The sequence below is a fragment of the Cydia amplana genome, chromosome 16 (assembly GCF_948474715.1).
Source record: "Cydia amplana chromosome 16, ilCydAmpl1.1, whole genome shotgun sequence".
Classification (NCBI taxonomy): Eukaryota; Metazoa; Arthropoda; class Insecta; order Lepidoptera; family Tortricidae; genus Cydia; species Cydia amplana.
The window spans coordinates 10639634-10656471 of record NC_086084.1 but is presented as its reverse complement, the minus strand read 5'-3'; the positions used below and the strand labels follow the sequence as shown (position 1 = coordinate 10656471).

The 16838-nt window shown below is 36.9% G+C and overlaps 1 protein-coding gene across 1 annotated transcript; it reads left to right on the top strand.

The window, feature by feature from the left end:
• The first annotated feature begins 1806 nt into the window (after nucleotides 1–1806).
• On the top strand, nucleotides 1807–15762 carry LOC134655357 (uncharacterized). The gene is made up of 4 exons (XM_063510806.1): nucleotides 1807–2129; nucleotides 12957–14064; nucleotides 14731–15079; nucleotides 15491–15762. The coding sequence occupies exons 1-4, from the start codon at nucleotides 1807–1809 to the stop codon at nucleotides 15760–15762; spliced, it is 2052 nt and encodes a 683-aa protein (XP_063366876.1).
• Nucleotides 15763–16838: the final 1076 nt, after the last annotated feature.

Sequence of the window (16838 nt, the reverse complement as noted above, 5' to 3'; positions counted from 1 at the left end):
ATAAAAGATAGTTTATTCAAGTAGGCATAATTACAATGCGCTTATGAAAGTCAAATAAAGCTAGGTAGACCGGCTCCAACCCTACACCTCTGCCCCGAGAAGATTTAAATCCCCCCTCAATTGGAGGAGGGTATCCCATTATGGGACCGGCAACAAACTCGGCGGGACACATCTTTTCAAAAATAATTACTTACATCTTATAATTAACATGCATTACGAGAAAATAAGGAAAAAAAAATACAATTTAAATCACTATAGAATTCATGCAATTATACACATAAGGTGTAATAGAAATTTGACTGTTTGAAACTTGTTTTCTGTATTGTTTACATTGTTTTATAAGTGCATATTTTTGAGCATTGAACACCACTCAAAAGTATCTTGTTTATCGGGTGTAGGTAACATAAGTTTATTTTTGATGAGTGTGCCGTTGGATTGTGTGAAACAAAAATTTTCTTCTTCATAGCACTTATGTGCGAATTTGTGGTCGACATGTCTGAAACTCGTTTCAGGACCATACATCGCCCTATTGTATGAGGATAGTCAATTAGTGTGGGATATCTTCTAGAGATGTTGTTTCATAAGCCGCAACTTGGTTATTGTAAAATCTTGAGTAAACAAAGGTACTATTTATTAAATTTATGTAAGCTATGCTATATCATTAGCCTCGCTACATCGCTTATCAATTATCATCAAATAAGAATAAAAATATAAATAAATTATAATATAATTTAGATATAAAATTGAAGTGTGATTTCTGTGTAAGCATTTTTGAATTCGGTGACGCATATTGATTTCAGTGCCTGCACATGATTTCGGTGTTTTTTAAATCTCAAATATCAAAGAAACTATAAGGTTCTAATGGAGGCCTCCACTACCAATATTTTTTATATTAAGGCTAGATTTTAGGAAATAAAGTTGTGTATCAAATAAGTAAAAAACAAAATTCGGCACCGAAATCAGGCACCGAACGTCATCTCTGAGAATCGCCCATCACCTTACATTACAATAAAATAAGTAGCTACAGGAAAAATTGGTAAAAGGATACTGTACGGCTGCTTTCTATAACCGCGCCGGCACGGCAGTACCGCTCGCCGTCGGCAGGGTGTTCATCCTCACACCCTAGCACCTTAATAGGGGTAACATCCATACAACTACGACGTTTAATCACCCCAATCTGAGAAGAGGCCTATTCTAATGTTAAAATATAATCGTAATTATGTTCTTGTATTCTTGATATGAGTTTAGGTATCTGTCGTTCGCATTAATATACCAACCTATATTTATAAGAGTAGGCCAGATGCACCGGTTAGGATGAATTTTTAAAATTCGATATTATCTCGTCTTTATTCCGTTTTAGTAAAATCTTGACGCATGCAAGTATGAGTAATATTTCTAACAATAACTCTTAATACCTACTTACTCAGAAGCAATTCTAACAAGAATGATAACATAGATAGAAGGACAACAGTATCACGTAATGTTATTTCAGTAAACTGGAGTGATACACTATGTAAAGCATTCCTCATCATTTTTCATAGTAAACCACAACAAAACACATTCACGGCCATTATGATATTGAACCTATTTGCAATTGTCATTATCAGACATGAAGCACAATACGTCAATGCTTCCTTTTCTGGGCAATAATTCATTTAGCACAATTTGAGATCCCGCCGAGTATATAACGTAACACAGACGACCAGGTTGTCAAAAACAAAGCACAGTCGGAAGACTCAATACCAAGAGCATTTTCGTGGGATAATTCCCAGTAAGCAGAGAAGTTTCTAGAAGCCCATCAACATCATGGCTTCCTCGTTGTGTGTCCTTCTCTCGCTGGTGCTGGCGGTGACCACCGCAGTCCCAGTTCCCTCAGACGACGGCGAGACTACCACGGCCGCTTCTGACGTGGCCCTGCTGGAGGTGATCGAAGTCATCGACACCGTGCCTGTACTGGTGCCGCTGGTTGTAGCCGCAGATACCACTACAGAAGTTGACACGCAAGCGCCCGAGCATAAGGTGGCGAAGAGGTCCCTGCGCGGCGATAACCCGAGCAATGATCTGCTGACGGATATTGAAGCCCAGCAATACGAGCAAGGATTGTCTAATTTAGCTGGCCGCAGGATAAAGTTCCTCCCCACTTTTTTGGGCTAAGTTTAAGCGATAATTTTAAGTTAATTTAGTATAAATTAAGGACTGCCCGATCGATGACTGTTCAGAAATTAAGTGACAAAACACTGTAAAGTTTTGACATTGGACTCGATGATGTGTTGATCATAGTTTACTTACAAATAGTTTTTATAAATCTTATTATTCTACTCGTAATTATTATGGATTTTTTAATACGGATGTATATAGATACTATATATGTATGTTAATATAATAAATTACCTATTTTTATATGTTTTTTCTTTTTTTTTTGACGACCTGTTTTTGCCAAATAAAATATGCTTATATGAATATAAGAAATGAATTTCTTAATTTACTAAAACATCAATTTAACTACTTAAACTTTTTTAAATAACTTTGCATGACTAGACGTCAAATATGTAAATCGAAGTTTAGTAGGTACTCTGACTGTCTGAATTATTAAGGTTTTTAGTCTCATAGTATTAGAACGCGGGGAGAAAAAAATAACTTTAAATAATCTCTCTTTTTCAAACATATTTGAATCTGTCTAGGACACATAGCCAAACACAATAGACTGCTAAAAATGTTTGACTTAAATAATATGAAAATAGAGATCGAGTAGTCTGTTAAGAACAACTACGACATACCTACGCTTTAAAAAAAACTTCAATACATACAAATAAATCAGACCTTTAAACACCTTCTTATTTATATTATATTTAATATCTGGGAGACCGAGCTTTGCTCGGCAAACATATAAAATCTCAAAAATTAGCGTGTTCCCAGAGAAGACCTAGCTAGATCGATTTTTCGCCCCCGAAAACCCCCATATACCAAATCTCATCGAAATCTTTAGAGCCGTTACCGAGATCCCCGAAATATATATATATATTTATATTAAAGGAAGCTCCCCTAACGAGGGCTATTCGTACTGTCAATAAAGTTGCGTTGGGGTTAGACATATTTACGTGCTCCCTGAATGACTTCACTAAGGCCACTATGTTAATATTAAGTTAAGTTTTAAGTTAAAATTTTATTTATATTGTCAATAACTCTGATTATTGGTGTGTCGCTTATCTATCGCATTAGGTAAAACCTGTAATGATAGATTTAAGTTTTAATTACTAAATAAATAAAAAAAAAATATATATATATATAAATAAATAAATAAATATGCAAGAATTGCTCGTTTAAAGGTTAGACAAGAATTCATATTTCGCTAAGAGATACATATTATACACAACGATGAATTTCTAGAAATATAAGGTTCCCAACAGATTCCTAGATTATTAAAATTTCTAATTTAGTAAAAAGTAAAAAGTTAAAAGTAACATTATTTTTACTAATCCTTTATTTTTACTTTTTACAATACAAACGTAACTTATAAAAATAATTTAAAGTGAACGTATGATAATAACTTCTTCTTTTTTAGGCTCTTCCACATCAATGTGATTGTCACGCTCAAGATTGCCATTCTCAAATTCTTCTTTCGCTTGTTTTATTTCAATAATCGTATTCAAATTGTTATCTTCTACCGGCACCTCTACTATAATTATGTCCTTCGAAAAATGTTCAGGATTATAGTCCAAGTAATCATTTCCACTCCGAATCTCCACCCTATTTTTCATCATCTCAGGCTGAATAAAGAGACCGTCCAGCATTCTTCCATTTGCAATTCTAAAAACAATCAACAGACTTAAGAATATCCAGATATTAGCCATCCTCGAAGCCGAACAAACGAGTAAGGCCAAAACAATTGAACACAGGTTTTATACTATGAAAGTGTTAATTTAATTCTAAACGCACGTATTTGTTTAAACAAATAACGAACTTCATATTTAGAATATGTGGAAATGTGGGAGGTATAACTGAAAGAGTAAATATAACTCATCACGATATTATTGTACCTATATCACATATCCTTGTTTACAATTAGGGTCGACAGATTTATTAAACAAGTAGGACTACCTTATTGATTTAATTTAAATATTAAATCAAACACTGTCTAGAAATGCTGTTTCGTCAAAACTGAAGCACCATTTGTATGAACAATTTTGAATATCAAACTTTACTACAGAACAGATGAAGCCGCGATAATGCCAAGTTTGATGCGCAAATAAAACTACCATGGAGGGGGCGTAGTCAGACTTTCCAAATATTATATTAATTTGTTGTTAAATCTCAGCACCTCTCGATCGCAAACTAGCGTGGGAGCGACGGAATGAGATTAATATTTTTTTTAAAATCTGAATACGCCTTTTGTATACCATTCAGTGTCGATACTGTCAGCAAATATTGATCTTTCCTCGCCAGGCGTCACCACAGTCATAAAAGACAATCTACCTCAATCTTGCCAGCAATGGATTTTGGATGTAATTTGTTTGTACAAACAGCAACAATCTTAACTTTCCATCGGTGGACCTTATGCCTATTGTAATAAGGTTTAGGTACGAACAGGTCAGTTAACAGTGTGGGCGATGGTACCTACAACATAATATTTAATACAGCTACAACTAAAATAAAGTTAAAATAAGTTGTCGTTTCTGACATCGTACAATATAATCAACTTAATGGTTATAAAAAATTTAATCAGTCCAAAATGTAGCGTATAAAACCAGCACTCTCCCACTCGATGCATTCTCAATTCGTTTTGTGTTTTGTTTTATCGTGACTTGGTACCAAAGCAGTACTGACCAAAAATGAAGTTATATAACCAAGCATTTATCATTATTTTATTTATTGCAATTTCCTCTCATGCTTTTGATGAGTCAGGATTATATTTAGAGGAAGAGACACGAAACATGCTATCAATATCATTTTCTCATAGCGACCATACAATTTTCATTGACATCGACAACGACAGCAGTGTAATTTTTAAAGACACTTTAATAAAAAGTATACATGATCAGCGGGCTTAGCACGGGCGTATCATATTGCACGTGGTATGATACGTTGTCTTCTAACGTTATTGGTAAATTTGTCATATCGCTGAGCATGGCCCCGAGCTACGATAAGCCTACCACGTCGATATTGAATAAAGTTATCGACTATCATACGATAGTGACCACGACTGTCTATGCGTAGAGCTTATGAAAAATCTATTCAATGGCTGCCCTTATTCATATGTCGGACGTGTGTCGGACATAGTTTGAACATGAATAGTCAATTTTATTACTACACTTCCAAATTGAAAAGTGTTTAAATGAGTGACAGCTTTATACAAATTGACCTACATTATAACATGCACGGATAATCGTGTTTGACAATTGAGTCAATTGACAATAATTTGACATTGACAAGCATCGCGTACGCGCGTGATCAGTGAAAATATCAGAATACAAACCAAGTTGAAGAAAAATACTGATTTGCTGTGAAATCTAAAGAAAATGCCACGCATAATGTAAGTTTCTCTAAAAACCAATAATTTATTTACAGAAAAAGTTATAATTCGTTTGATCATAAATGATTTTGTCATGAATATGTTTTTCAGTCGATTCTTTGACGCAGAAGAAAATGCTAGCAAAATATATAACTCAGCATCCCCTGTTCGCTTACAGGGAGTACAGGGAGGACCATGAGCCTCTCGGAAGCCAGAGATAAGTGCAGTGCTGCATACAAGTTCTATGAGAGCACGATCCGTACAGATCAGTGGCATCAGTGGCAGCAGGCATGGAAGTCGGTAAGTACTATGCTAATAATTAATACAGATCAACCTCATCTCAAACTAAGCAAAGTTTGTAGTATGGACACAAGAAACATCCATAACTTAGCATTACTTAAAACATTCAGTGCCAGCGCGAGCTACGCGCTACGAGTGTAGCCGATAACACGGGAAAAACCGTATGTAGCAAAAAGCGCCTACGAACAGTGAACTCCCCTAGTGAGTCGCTGGCAGTTAATGTGTTAATGTTTGTTGTTTATCTTGTTGATATTAGCCCAAATCCAGTTTCTAACTACCGTTGCAGGTAGGGTCATCAAGTCATCACTGAATACAATTTAGCTGTTAAATGTGTCAATTATCTATAAATTCTATTTTTATTGTCAGACTTGTCGTTAATTGAGCTGCAAAGTTAGAAAAATCAATGTGGCAGCAACCCAGGCTCCGCTAGCAGTGAGCGGTAACTCAACCAATTACCGGGAGAACTGGCTTGTCTAAAATGGATCCAGAAGAATCAAGGATTGGAGATGTAAGTACACCTTTCTTAAACTAAAATCATGAAGAGTTTATTGTGCCATTTAAAACTATTGACACTGATCTTCTTCTATGACTATGTTCTACTAAGTGACAAAAGTTTGTTAAAAACTGTTCTATGACTACTATAATTGCATGAAGTTGTCATGGCAACAATGGATGTTGTAAAAGTTGATCCAACTGTAGATTAATTACCTAACTAGAAAGTTCTAGTTTGTTATACTTGTTTTTGGTAAACTAGAGTTAACAACATTGAAAGATACACTACTAAACTACCAATTGACATTTTTTTCACACTGCAGAAAAAGGTCATAATGATTGTAACAACAATTAAAAACTTTGGAACCCGTAGACCTCACTTTCAAAATTGTTTTTTTACCCTGTCTGAATATTGTAGAAGCTGGTTTTGTATGTAAGAATTCAAGTGTATTGACAAAAGAAAAACACCACCACACTTTGTGCCATGAATCTAAGACATAAGGATAAAATATTATTAATATTTAATTTTTATGTACAGTCTAACTGCACAGGTAAAAAGGCATTCGACTGCAGTTTCCAAACCGGCTTTACCTGTGCAGTTGAACTGTACAGTGTACATGCTAAACTGCGCAGGCATAGCCTAGTGTGTATTGCCAGCAGTTTAATTGAAAGATTTAAGTAGGTACTCTTATTTTAAATGTTTTCATTTGCAATACCCTAAGTGGTTTGATTGTATACGTGACAATGGGAAGAATTATGATTTTAGCAGCCTATGTATGTAGGTATGTATGTATGTGTGTGGGTATGTTTGTGTCGTGTATTACCCTAGCATAAAAGCTTAACTACTGAGACAAATATTGTTGAATAAGATGTTCATTGGTATGTTTTTATGCCGCAGGTGGCATAGACTACACTTTAATACATAATAGGTACTCTTTAATAAAATAATAAAAACAAAAATGCTTTAAATAACGGATTAATAGTTACTGGAACAAAATTTAATTTATTTTCAGTCGAAACGAAATCGGACCAATGAAACTATAAAATCCCCCTGACTTAAAAACGACAGCTTTCTAAAAATGACATTAATTTCTTATAATTTGCAAATGAACCTCTGTACTAGCCTGCGCCACTATAGAATCATGACCTCATCTAATCTATTTGTTTCTGTTTCAGTCATAACATATTGGAGGACACTCAAGTTATCGAGGACACGATAGAAATTAACTAAAATCTGCAGCCTCAATTATTTAATGACTTATTTAGAAAAGGGATAGTCATAATATTTAGCTATAGAACGAGAGAGTGCGCCAAAAAAAAGTTCTGACTTTCTGCCTGGAACACACTTCTCAGCAGGCACGTCCATGCATTTCGAAGTCAATAGTAAAAGTGTTTATTTGTTAAGCATATGTAGGTGAAACTATTACAGTGGTATTTAAAAGGTTTTTTCTAACAAACCTTTAAGTTGCAATGTATGTATCAAGTACATATTACAAGATAAATTAGACCCCACGTCTCTTTATTCGATTGAGCTAAAACTTAATATACATTATTTAAGTTGGGTGATAACTGATAACGCAATATTATGGTACCACCGAATATCTGATGATGGACGCAGGATGTGGGCAAAGAAACTCTTTGATATATATAAAGCAACCTAATTTGTGTTTGGGTTTCTTAGAAATTGTTTTTATGAGTAGGTATTAATTGCCTGTTAAGGCCCCAGTACACAATGCGCCATTCTGGGGGACGCATTTATGCGTTAGAGGGAGCAAGTGATATTGCTATCTCATTCTACCGCATGGCTGCGTCCCTTGGTTTGGCCGGCGATGGCCCATTGTGTACAGGGGCCTTTATAGTCGGCAATAAAAACTTTTATCAAAAATATCATTTTTATTTGACAAGATATGTACTTACCACCTTATTCATAAAACTTTACGGACCTGATTTAGTTAAATAATTTTTTATCCCTTTCTTTCAAATACATAAGGGAGCCGGTCTACCTAGCTTTATTTGACGTTCATAAGCGCATTGTAATTATGCCTACTTGAATAAACTATCTTTTATCTTATCTTTATCTAAGTCAAAATGACAGATAAAGACAAACGATTCATAGCTAATTCAGGGCAGTAACACTTTTATGAATAATGCCACTAGGCTAAGCGTATTATGAGACGCAGGCGACGCAGTTCATGCAGCGCAGCACAGAGCAGATTTTGTAAAGTATGGAACGTCCTTACTCTGGAGTGTGCGTACCTAAAGGACGTTCTATACTTTACAAAAATCGCTCTGTGCTGCGCTGCGTGACCTACGTCGCCTGCGTCTCAGCATACGCTTAAGTTTCCGTCACACAGGCGCGTTTCCCGGGCGGGGCGTGAGCGTTTTATATGTAAAAGCGGCGCGCCCCGCTAACGCCCCGCCCGGAAAACGCGCCTGTGTGACGAAGCCTTTAGCCTTACGGCTTGGCCATGACATTGCTCGACTGGCTTCGGCTAAGGCGACAACCATAGGTTGTAGCGAGACACAGCGATCGGACCTTTCGTTCCCATCTAGCCTTCCCTGCTTTAGCCGGAGCCAGTCGCGCAATGTGGCCAACGCGTTAGTATTTTTATAGTTTACCCCGCGACATCATTAGTAGTTTGTTTCAGTTCTTATAAATTGAAATATATGTCATACACTAAAGATAAAGTGATCAAGTCCACCGGTGGCCAAGGCTGGAAACGAGGCAGGGTACGCGGCTAACGTCCCAAATTCTCTTATGTAAGTACATATATATGTTTTGACGACCGGTCTGGTCTAATGGGTAGTCACCCTGCCTGTGAAGCCGCGGTCCTGGTTCGAATCCCGGTAAGGGCATTAATTTGTGTGATGAGCACAGATATTTGTTCCCGAGTCATGGATGTTTTCTATGTATTTAAGTATTTGTATATTATATATATTAGTCTAAGAGCTAGCCACGGAAATAGGTACTTATGCAATTTATAGAGCAACGAAATCCCTCTAGTTAGTGGGCCATACTATCATTATTAATTAATCCAGCATGGCAGCAGTTCAGCGGTGGGTGTGTGAGTGGATGGGCAACAAAGGGGTTCCGTGGCTAACTCTCCGGTTATATCGTTGTCTGAGTACTCTGAGTGTGTCTGAGACCAAAACACTTTTTCCCTTTTCAGGTCATTACTATGTATACCTATACATTACGGCCCTCGCTCCGAGCCGTTCCTGGTGCAAAAGCTGCCCATAGTAATCCAGCGTTGAAAAGTTGCTAGCATCATGGGCACTTTCGCACCGGGGACGACAATTAATGATTTGTTTGTATACCATAATTTAATGTGAAAATAAACTTGGTTTATCTTTTTGGCAATAGTTGTGTTATTTACCCATTTATAATATTCTCTCCAGCAGCACAGAGCCGATATTGTTAAGAGCCCATCAACGTGCACACTAGCGCCACTGCTAAATAATCGTGATTATTTCAAATTAACGTCAGGTATTTAAAAAAGGGGGCCGCTACGTACTGTATTTTGTATTTGGGGCATTATCTATGAAAAGGGACCTTATTGTCGATGGCGCTTACATCGCGCGGCATTATATTTATATCGGAGCATCTTTAATAACGACGTAAGCGCCATCGACAATAAGGTCCCTTTTCATAGATTCCGTCACATTTAAGTACCTCTTGAATACATCAAACTAGTTTTTATGTTGCTGGATTCTTCAATCTATGCGTCCAAAGTTAAAACGGCCGTTTTTGTTTTAAGTTCATAGATCGGCGAATCCAGCAACATAAAACTAGTTTGATGTATTCAAAAGTTACTTTAATACTATGTAGATACAATACGTAGCGGCCCCCTTTAAAAAAATCTTTCGTTAAATTTAAATTATCACGATTATTTAGCAGTGGCGCTAGTGTGCACGTTGACGGGCTCTTAACTTACCTAGTAAACATAGAAGACTGACAACAGTGCCAACGCCGCGAGAATATTGACATTGTTGTTAATGGATTTAACATAGTTTTTTAAAATTTAACATTAATTATTAGAGTATTAAACTCTGTCTGACCGTAGTTATAGTTACTAAAGTAGGTAGACTTATAGCATAATAGAGCATTTAGGAATATTCTTATTTAACCTTTTGACCGCCACAGACTAACTAGATGCGTCTTTAAATAAGAACGTGCTTAAAATGCTTTAATTATACTATAGTGTATATATATGAAAGTCGGATTAAATACGTTTAGAAGCTATAAGTAGTAACAGTGACAGATTTTGTACGCTAAAATGAAAAATAAGAATAAGCGACACCTACATGCGGGGAATGCTGTTTTGTATGAAGATTGACCATAGAAAAATAGGTAAATAGATGAGGTAGGTATTTGTGTGATAGTAAAACATAGTTGGTTATAGGCGAAATAAGTATTTATTAAGCTGGCTCGCACGCGCACATTCTCAAGAGCCCATCAACGTGCACACTAGCGCCACTGCTAAATAATCATGATTATTTCAATTTAACGAAAGATATTTAAAAAAGGGGGGCCGCTACGTACTGTATCTTGTATTAAAGTACCTTGTGAATATATCAAACTAGTTTCTATGTTGCTGAATTCGTCAATCTATAAACTCAAAACAAAAACGGCCGTTTTAACTTGGACGCATAGATTGACGAATCCAGCAACATAGAAACTAGTTTGATGTACGAGTATTCAAAAGGTACTTTAATACAAGATACAATGCGTAGCAGCCCCCTTTTTTAAATATATTTCGTTAAATTGAAATAATCACGATTACTTAGCAGTGGCGCTAGTGTGCAGGTTGATGGGCTCTTAACAACAGCCGGTTTTGTGCATGATGCTTAGGAAGTCCTCGGGGAGCGCCTTCCTTAATTTCCCCCTGTATCCACGAGAAGTTTTCTGGAAGAAAAATAAGGAAATAAGTAACAGCAGGTTCATGTGGCAGCTATGAATGAAATATTTTCACATGAGTGCAGGCTATTTGCACCCAAAATATAGCTACTAGTAACTAATCGACGGGAACGACCATTTCGGGGAATAATATCCATTGGTTTTTATATATATTATCCGCTAGTTTTTATATATATGTATTATCCATTGGAGTCTCGTGAAGAGCAATATGAACGCTTACTGATGCACACCAAAAATATGAAAGTTAAGTTTTGTCCTAGACTCGAGGTTGCTGCTTGCTGCGCATTCCGCTAGTCATCAAGCAATAGGCCTGTATTATTTTTTTTGAATAAAAATATGACTAAGTATGTTTGTCAACAATACAGCACAATAGAACTAGAACTGGATGCCTTAGTTAAACCTTAAATGCATTCCCAGATTATGATATGATATGATTTATTTATCTCACAATATACAATTTCACTTAAAATTACACATGGTAGATTTTCAGGAATTTATATTGTGATTGTCAGTTTTTTTCACATAATGAATAATTGAATATGAAGAATAACAGTATGTATCCTAGACCCAGTAACTACTTAACATAACTATCAAACAATAGTTACCTATCTCATTGCACAATACAGCCACACTCATACTTATTCAAAAAAGTTACTAAGACACGCCTAGTGGAACGTCACAGTTTTTTATGTCTAGTAAGTACTTAATTCAGTGCTCAAGAGAACTTACCTTCTGTGTGCAAGTTGCTCGAGAAAGGTATTGACTTACAGTAGTCTGGCCAATGGACAAGCCATCATCTTGACTAGTCCCGCGTTGGTAGTTGCCATCAGCTACCAGTATTACAGCTAATACTGTTAAAACCTAAAACAAATAAGAACATAGATGTAATATTTGTACCTAGGTAAGTAGACTTTCCCCTTTAGGTTAGGATATGAATGTTGAGGTAAAAAGTGGCTTAAATAAGTAACCTCTGTTAGTAAGTATAAGATTGTGCAACAGAATATCTTAACATACTAATTTTTACAATTATAATATGAGATAGTATTTAAGAGTTTAGTAGCATTGTCATTGAGACGCCTGTCTTACATGGAATACATATTAACTTTAAAGAAACACTACAATTTTATTAAGCTTTACCTTTAAGGTGTTTTGGTAATCCATCACCGTTTTGAGACTCTGCGTTAAGTTCGGCACATAAATGCACTGCACACTCCTTACACTCTGTAAATATGCCGAAACTCTTCGTCTGGCATATCAAACGGGTTGCAAGCGTTTCTTAAAGCTATGCACGAGATTTTTCGACGCTTTGTTTCTTCAACAGCAGCCGCGAGTAGGAATAATAAAATTTGACTTCCCTGCAAACAAAATATTGACTATATTATATAAAGCGGAACATTGTAACTAATAACTCTCAATATAATCATAGAAAAACGGATATTTACCTGTAATTTGTATTTGTAATAGGTTTATTCACTAGTTTTGCTTTCACGACAAGGCTTATCGTCACCTAAGAAGCACTTAGATAAAATTAACTAAGTTGAACTGTCAAAATGGGATAATATGTCAAATTATCCAACCCCCATGTTATGCAAATTGTCTTCTGTCATCTACCGCTGTCAAATGTGGATAACTCCATATATCGTCTGCTACCATAGTATGCATGATAAAATCGTCGGTAACTAACGTTTTATTCACATATTTTATACCATATTGCGTGATAACTGCTACCGTGCTAAGCCCACAGAATCATTCCCTTATTTTGGTAAATGATGTGGCAGATTTTATTTGCGACGGAAAAATAGTTATACTGAAAGAAAACCCTAATATAGTCTTTACTATAAAATATCTAAATACAAATGTGCTTGATAGTCCAGTACTGGATTCTGTGCTAACATCACATTGGTCATCATTGTTTATTATAGTTACCACTGAAGATAGCGTGTATAATTGTGTAGACGGAAAATTAAATGAAGAGGCTTTCAATAAAATTGAAGAATTTCTAAATGATTTATGGTACAAACATCGCATAATGTATGCTTTCTTAAGTCTGCCGTATGTCTGCCCGAACGAATATGTTGTTTATGATGGCATAAAGTCAAACGAAGGGGAATTGTATAACAGAACCATTAAACTTGTTCGAGAAGAACAATTACCAGAAATAAAGTCCAGTAAAGCATCTAGGAGGCTTACTCGACACTATCCCCTTAGAGGCAATATCTTTTACCGGTTCCCCACGGCTATTCAGGAATGTGAAGGTACCGACATCTACATAAAAACCAGTCAGGAAACCAGTGGCGGGTTTTGTGGATTGGACGGACTCGTAATGTCTGATATAGTGACACACTTTGAATTTAATTTATCTTTGCCATCCTTGGGCGCAGACTCCCACAAGTATGGGTATCAGCAGCAGAATGGAATTATAACAGGAAGCTTAGGACATGTAGTGAGAAAAGATGTGGACTTGTCCTTCAACTCAAGGTTCATGACGAAATATACCACGGGGCAACAGCGCTACATATTCGTATATCCCGTTGCAAGTGACGCTCTTTGCGTTATTTTGAAACAACCTGAAGAGGAACCTCTCTGGCGGTATCCTATCAACGCTTATAGTTTTCCGCAGTGGCTATTTATTCTCGGCTGCCTCACTAGCATTGGAGTCATAATGTGGGCATTTGCAAAGATCAAAAATAAAATAAATAATACTAGAGCTGCTACGCTCCTCTCTTACACCTTGAACTCTATAAATGCTGGTCTATTCGGCTTCTTTTTTAAGCGAAGAAGCAACTTACTTCTATTTAGAGCTAGCTGCTTGTATGCTTCAATTATGCTGCTTGCGGAATATCAGGCAAGTCTTCGACGTTTTTAGGGTTCCGTAGCCAAATGGCAAAAAACGGAACCCTTATAGATTCGTCATGTCTGTCTGTCTGTCTGTCCGTCTGTCTGTCCGTCCGTATGTCACAGCCACTTTTCTCCGAAACTATAAGAACTATACTGTTGAAACTTGGTAAGTAGATGTATTCTGTGAACCGCATTAAGATATTCACACAAAAATAGAAAAAAAACAATAAATTTTTGGGGTTCCCCATACTTCGAACTGAAACTCAAAAAAATTTTTTTCATCAAACCCATACGTGTGGGGTTTCTATGGATAGGTCTTCAAAAATGATATTGAGGTTTCTAATATCATTTTTTTCTAAACTGAATAGTTTGCGCGAGAGACACTTCCAAAGTGGTAAAATGTGTGTCCCCCCCCCTGTAACTTCTAAAATAAGAGAATGATAAAACTAAAAAATATATATGATGTACATTACCATGTAAACTTCCACCGAAAATTGGTTTGAACGAGATCTAGTAAGTAGTTTTTTTTTATACGTCATAAATCGCCTAAATACGGAACCCTTCATGGGCGAGTCCGACTCGCACTTGGCCGCTTTTTTTTTTATTTATTGCTTAAAATCATGCTCTTCTATTATCTGAAGCTTTGAAATATTATTCTTACTTCATTTTATAGAGTTACATAAACTACATATTCACAACCCGAGTCCGATACGACGTGTTATACAGCTTGTCTCATCTCGCGGAGTCGGACACTGTAATTCAAATATCACCATCCATTTACACCTTAATAAATGAGTCTGTCAACGAAGTTGGAGACGTCCTTCTATCTCGGGTAATACAAATGGAAGACTCGGATTCATTCGAATACGTTGCGCATCACTCGAACACTGCGACTTTGGAAAGGAAAACTGATGCGATTATGATTATCCTAATGAAATACGAAGACGGATCCGGCAGGCCTACATTATATGTAATGAATGAGTGTGTTCGCTCCTTCTACTTATCGTATATTGCAAATTTGGGTAAGTTTTCTATATTCATAATTTCAAGATATGATAATAAGTATAACCATGTGACTCGGTCTTTCGGGTAACTCAGCCAATCCAACCTAATTCTTCGTTTACATTCTCTTCTAAAAGAACAGCAAACGCCTCGGCCACAAAACGTGCATAAAACGCATGTGAGCGAAGTATATGCTCGACACTGACGACGACCGTCATAGTCATAGTTGGGTACAGTCGCCATCAGATAATATATCGGAGCTGTTGAGGTGCTCAAAAATATCTGAACACGCACCCTAACACCTTGACAATAGAGGCGTATTCAGATATTTGTGAGCACCTTGGCCGCTTCGATAATCAATCAATTCCAAGTTTCCAAGCAATCAAAATGCCAGAGACCTCGGATTACAAGTATGACTCTTTTCTTTACAGAATTGCCATTCGTGGACGTAATTGACATGTACATGATGCGTCTATTCGAGACGGGCTTGACGGGCATGTACTACACCTGGACGAGCCGCGCCTTAGGGCTCCAGGTGTCGCTGCCCAACCTGTACTCGGAGCCGCGGCCCGCGTCCAAGATAGGCCTGAAGGAGCAGGTCATCGCCTTTACTGTGCTATTGGTGGGATATATTGCGTCTGTGATCGCGTTCGTTGTCGAAATTTGGTTTGATAGGCGGCAGAAATATCCTTTTATACATTAAACTTACTTGTAAAGAAGAAGAAGGTAATCCTCGCTTCAGAGAAAGGTTTTTTCATCAGTACCATAGATCTTATGTGCACTTGTGTGTTCGCGTGCGGAAACAACCGCTGTCACGGATTTCTGAACAAAATGTGTGCTATTTCAGCGGTTCCGGGGGAATCATGCACTGGAACAAGTGGCACATCAGGCGGTCTAGCATGAGTTGCGTTATTGCGCGCGACTCCATACATCTTGCGCGAATTCAAGTATGGAGTCGCGCGCGAGAACGCAACTCATGCTAGACCGCCAGAAACTATTGTCGCCCAAATTACTTTTTAAATTTTTTTAATAGTACATTACTGCAGACGCCGGGAAAGAAGGGCTTGCCGGGTGAGTAGGTATAGACGGCCGACCGTAGGGAGGCCGGATAGTGATACGAAGTCGACAAGACCTTTTCACGGCTAGGCATGTATAGTGCTTTTCTCAAACATATGCAATGAAATAGAAAAATTCACCACTCAAAAAAACAAATTATAAATATTAACCACAAATATTAGCTACACGACAAAAGTTTTTTAATTTTCCTTCCAATCCTGCCATAACGACTTTTTTTTACGGAAGTCATCCGTATTTCGCGTGTGTAGTGTTCGAATAGACCCTATTAGGGCCATTATACACAACCTGATAATAAGAATCTCAATTTCAATAAATAAAATAAATACAGAGGATTTTAAATATTGTCTATAGTCTCTGGTGACTTACGTATAGACAAGATGTTAAATTTATTCATCAACACATTGAATCATACAGATTCGTATTCTTAATATCAGTACGTTCGTGCGGTTCGTGTATAACAGGCGTTAACACGGATATTTTGGTCCGATAACCATTCATTCACTAAAAATATAAAAAAAAAAAATATAATTCGGCTGTTTAGCCTGTTCATGGACACAGACCCTAGAATTTAGAATTAGAATTTAAAAAAAAATTACTTCCCGGCCTAGGCCTTCAATTTCGTATGAAATTCCTTTAGAGTTCTCTGGAGTTGCTCCGCCCTAAACGTGATACTTCGAAGCCTGATATAACGCCCGGAGCGAC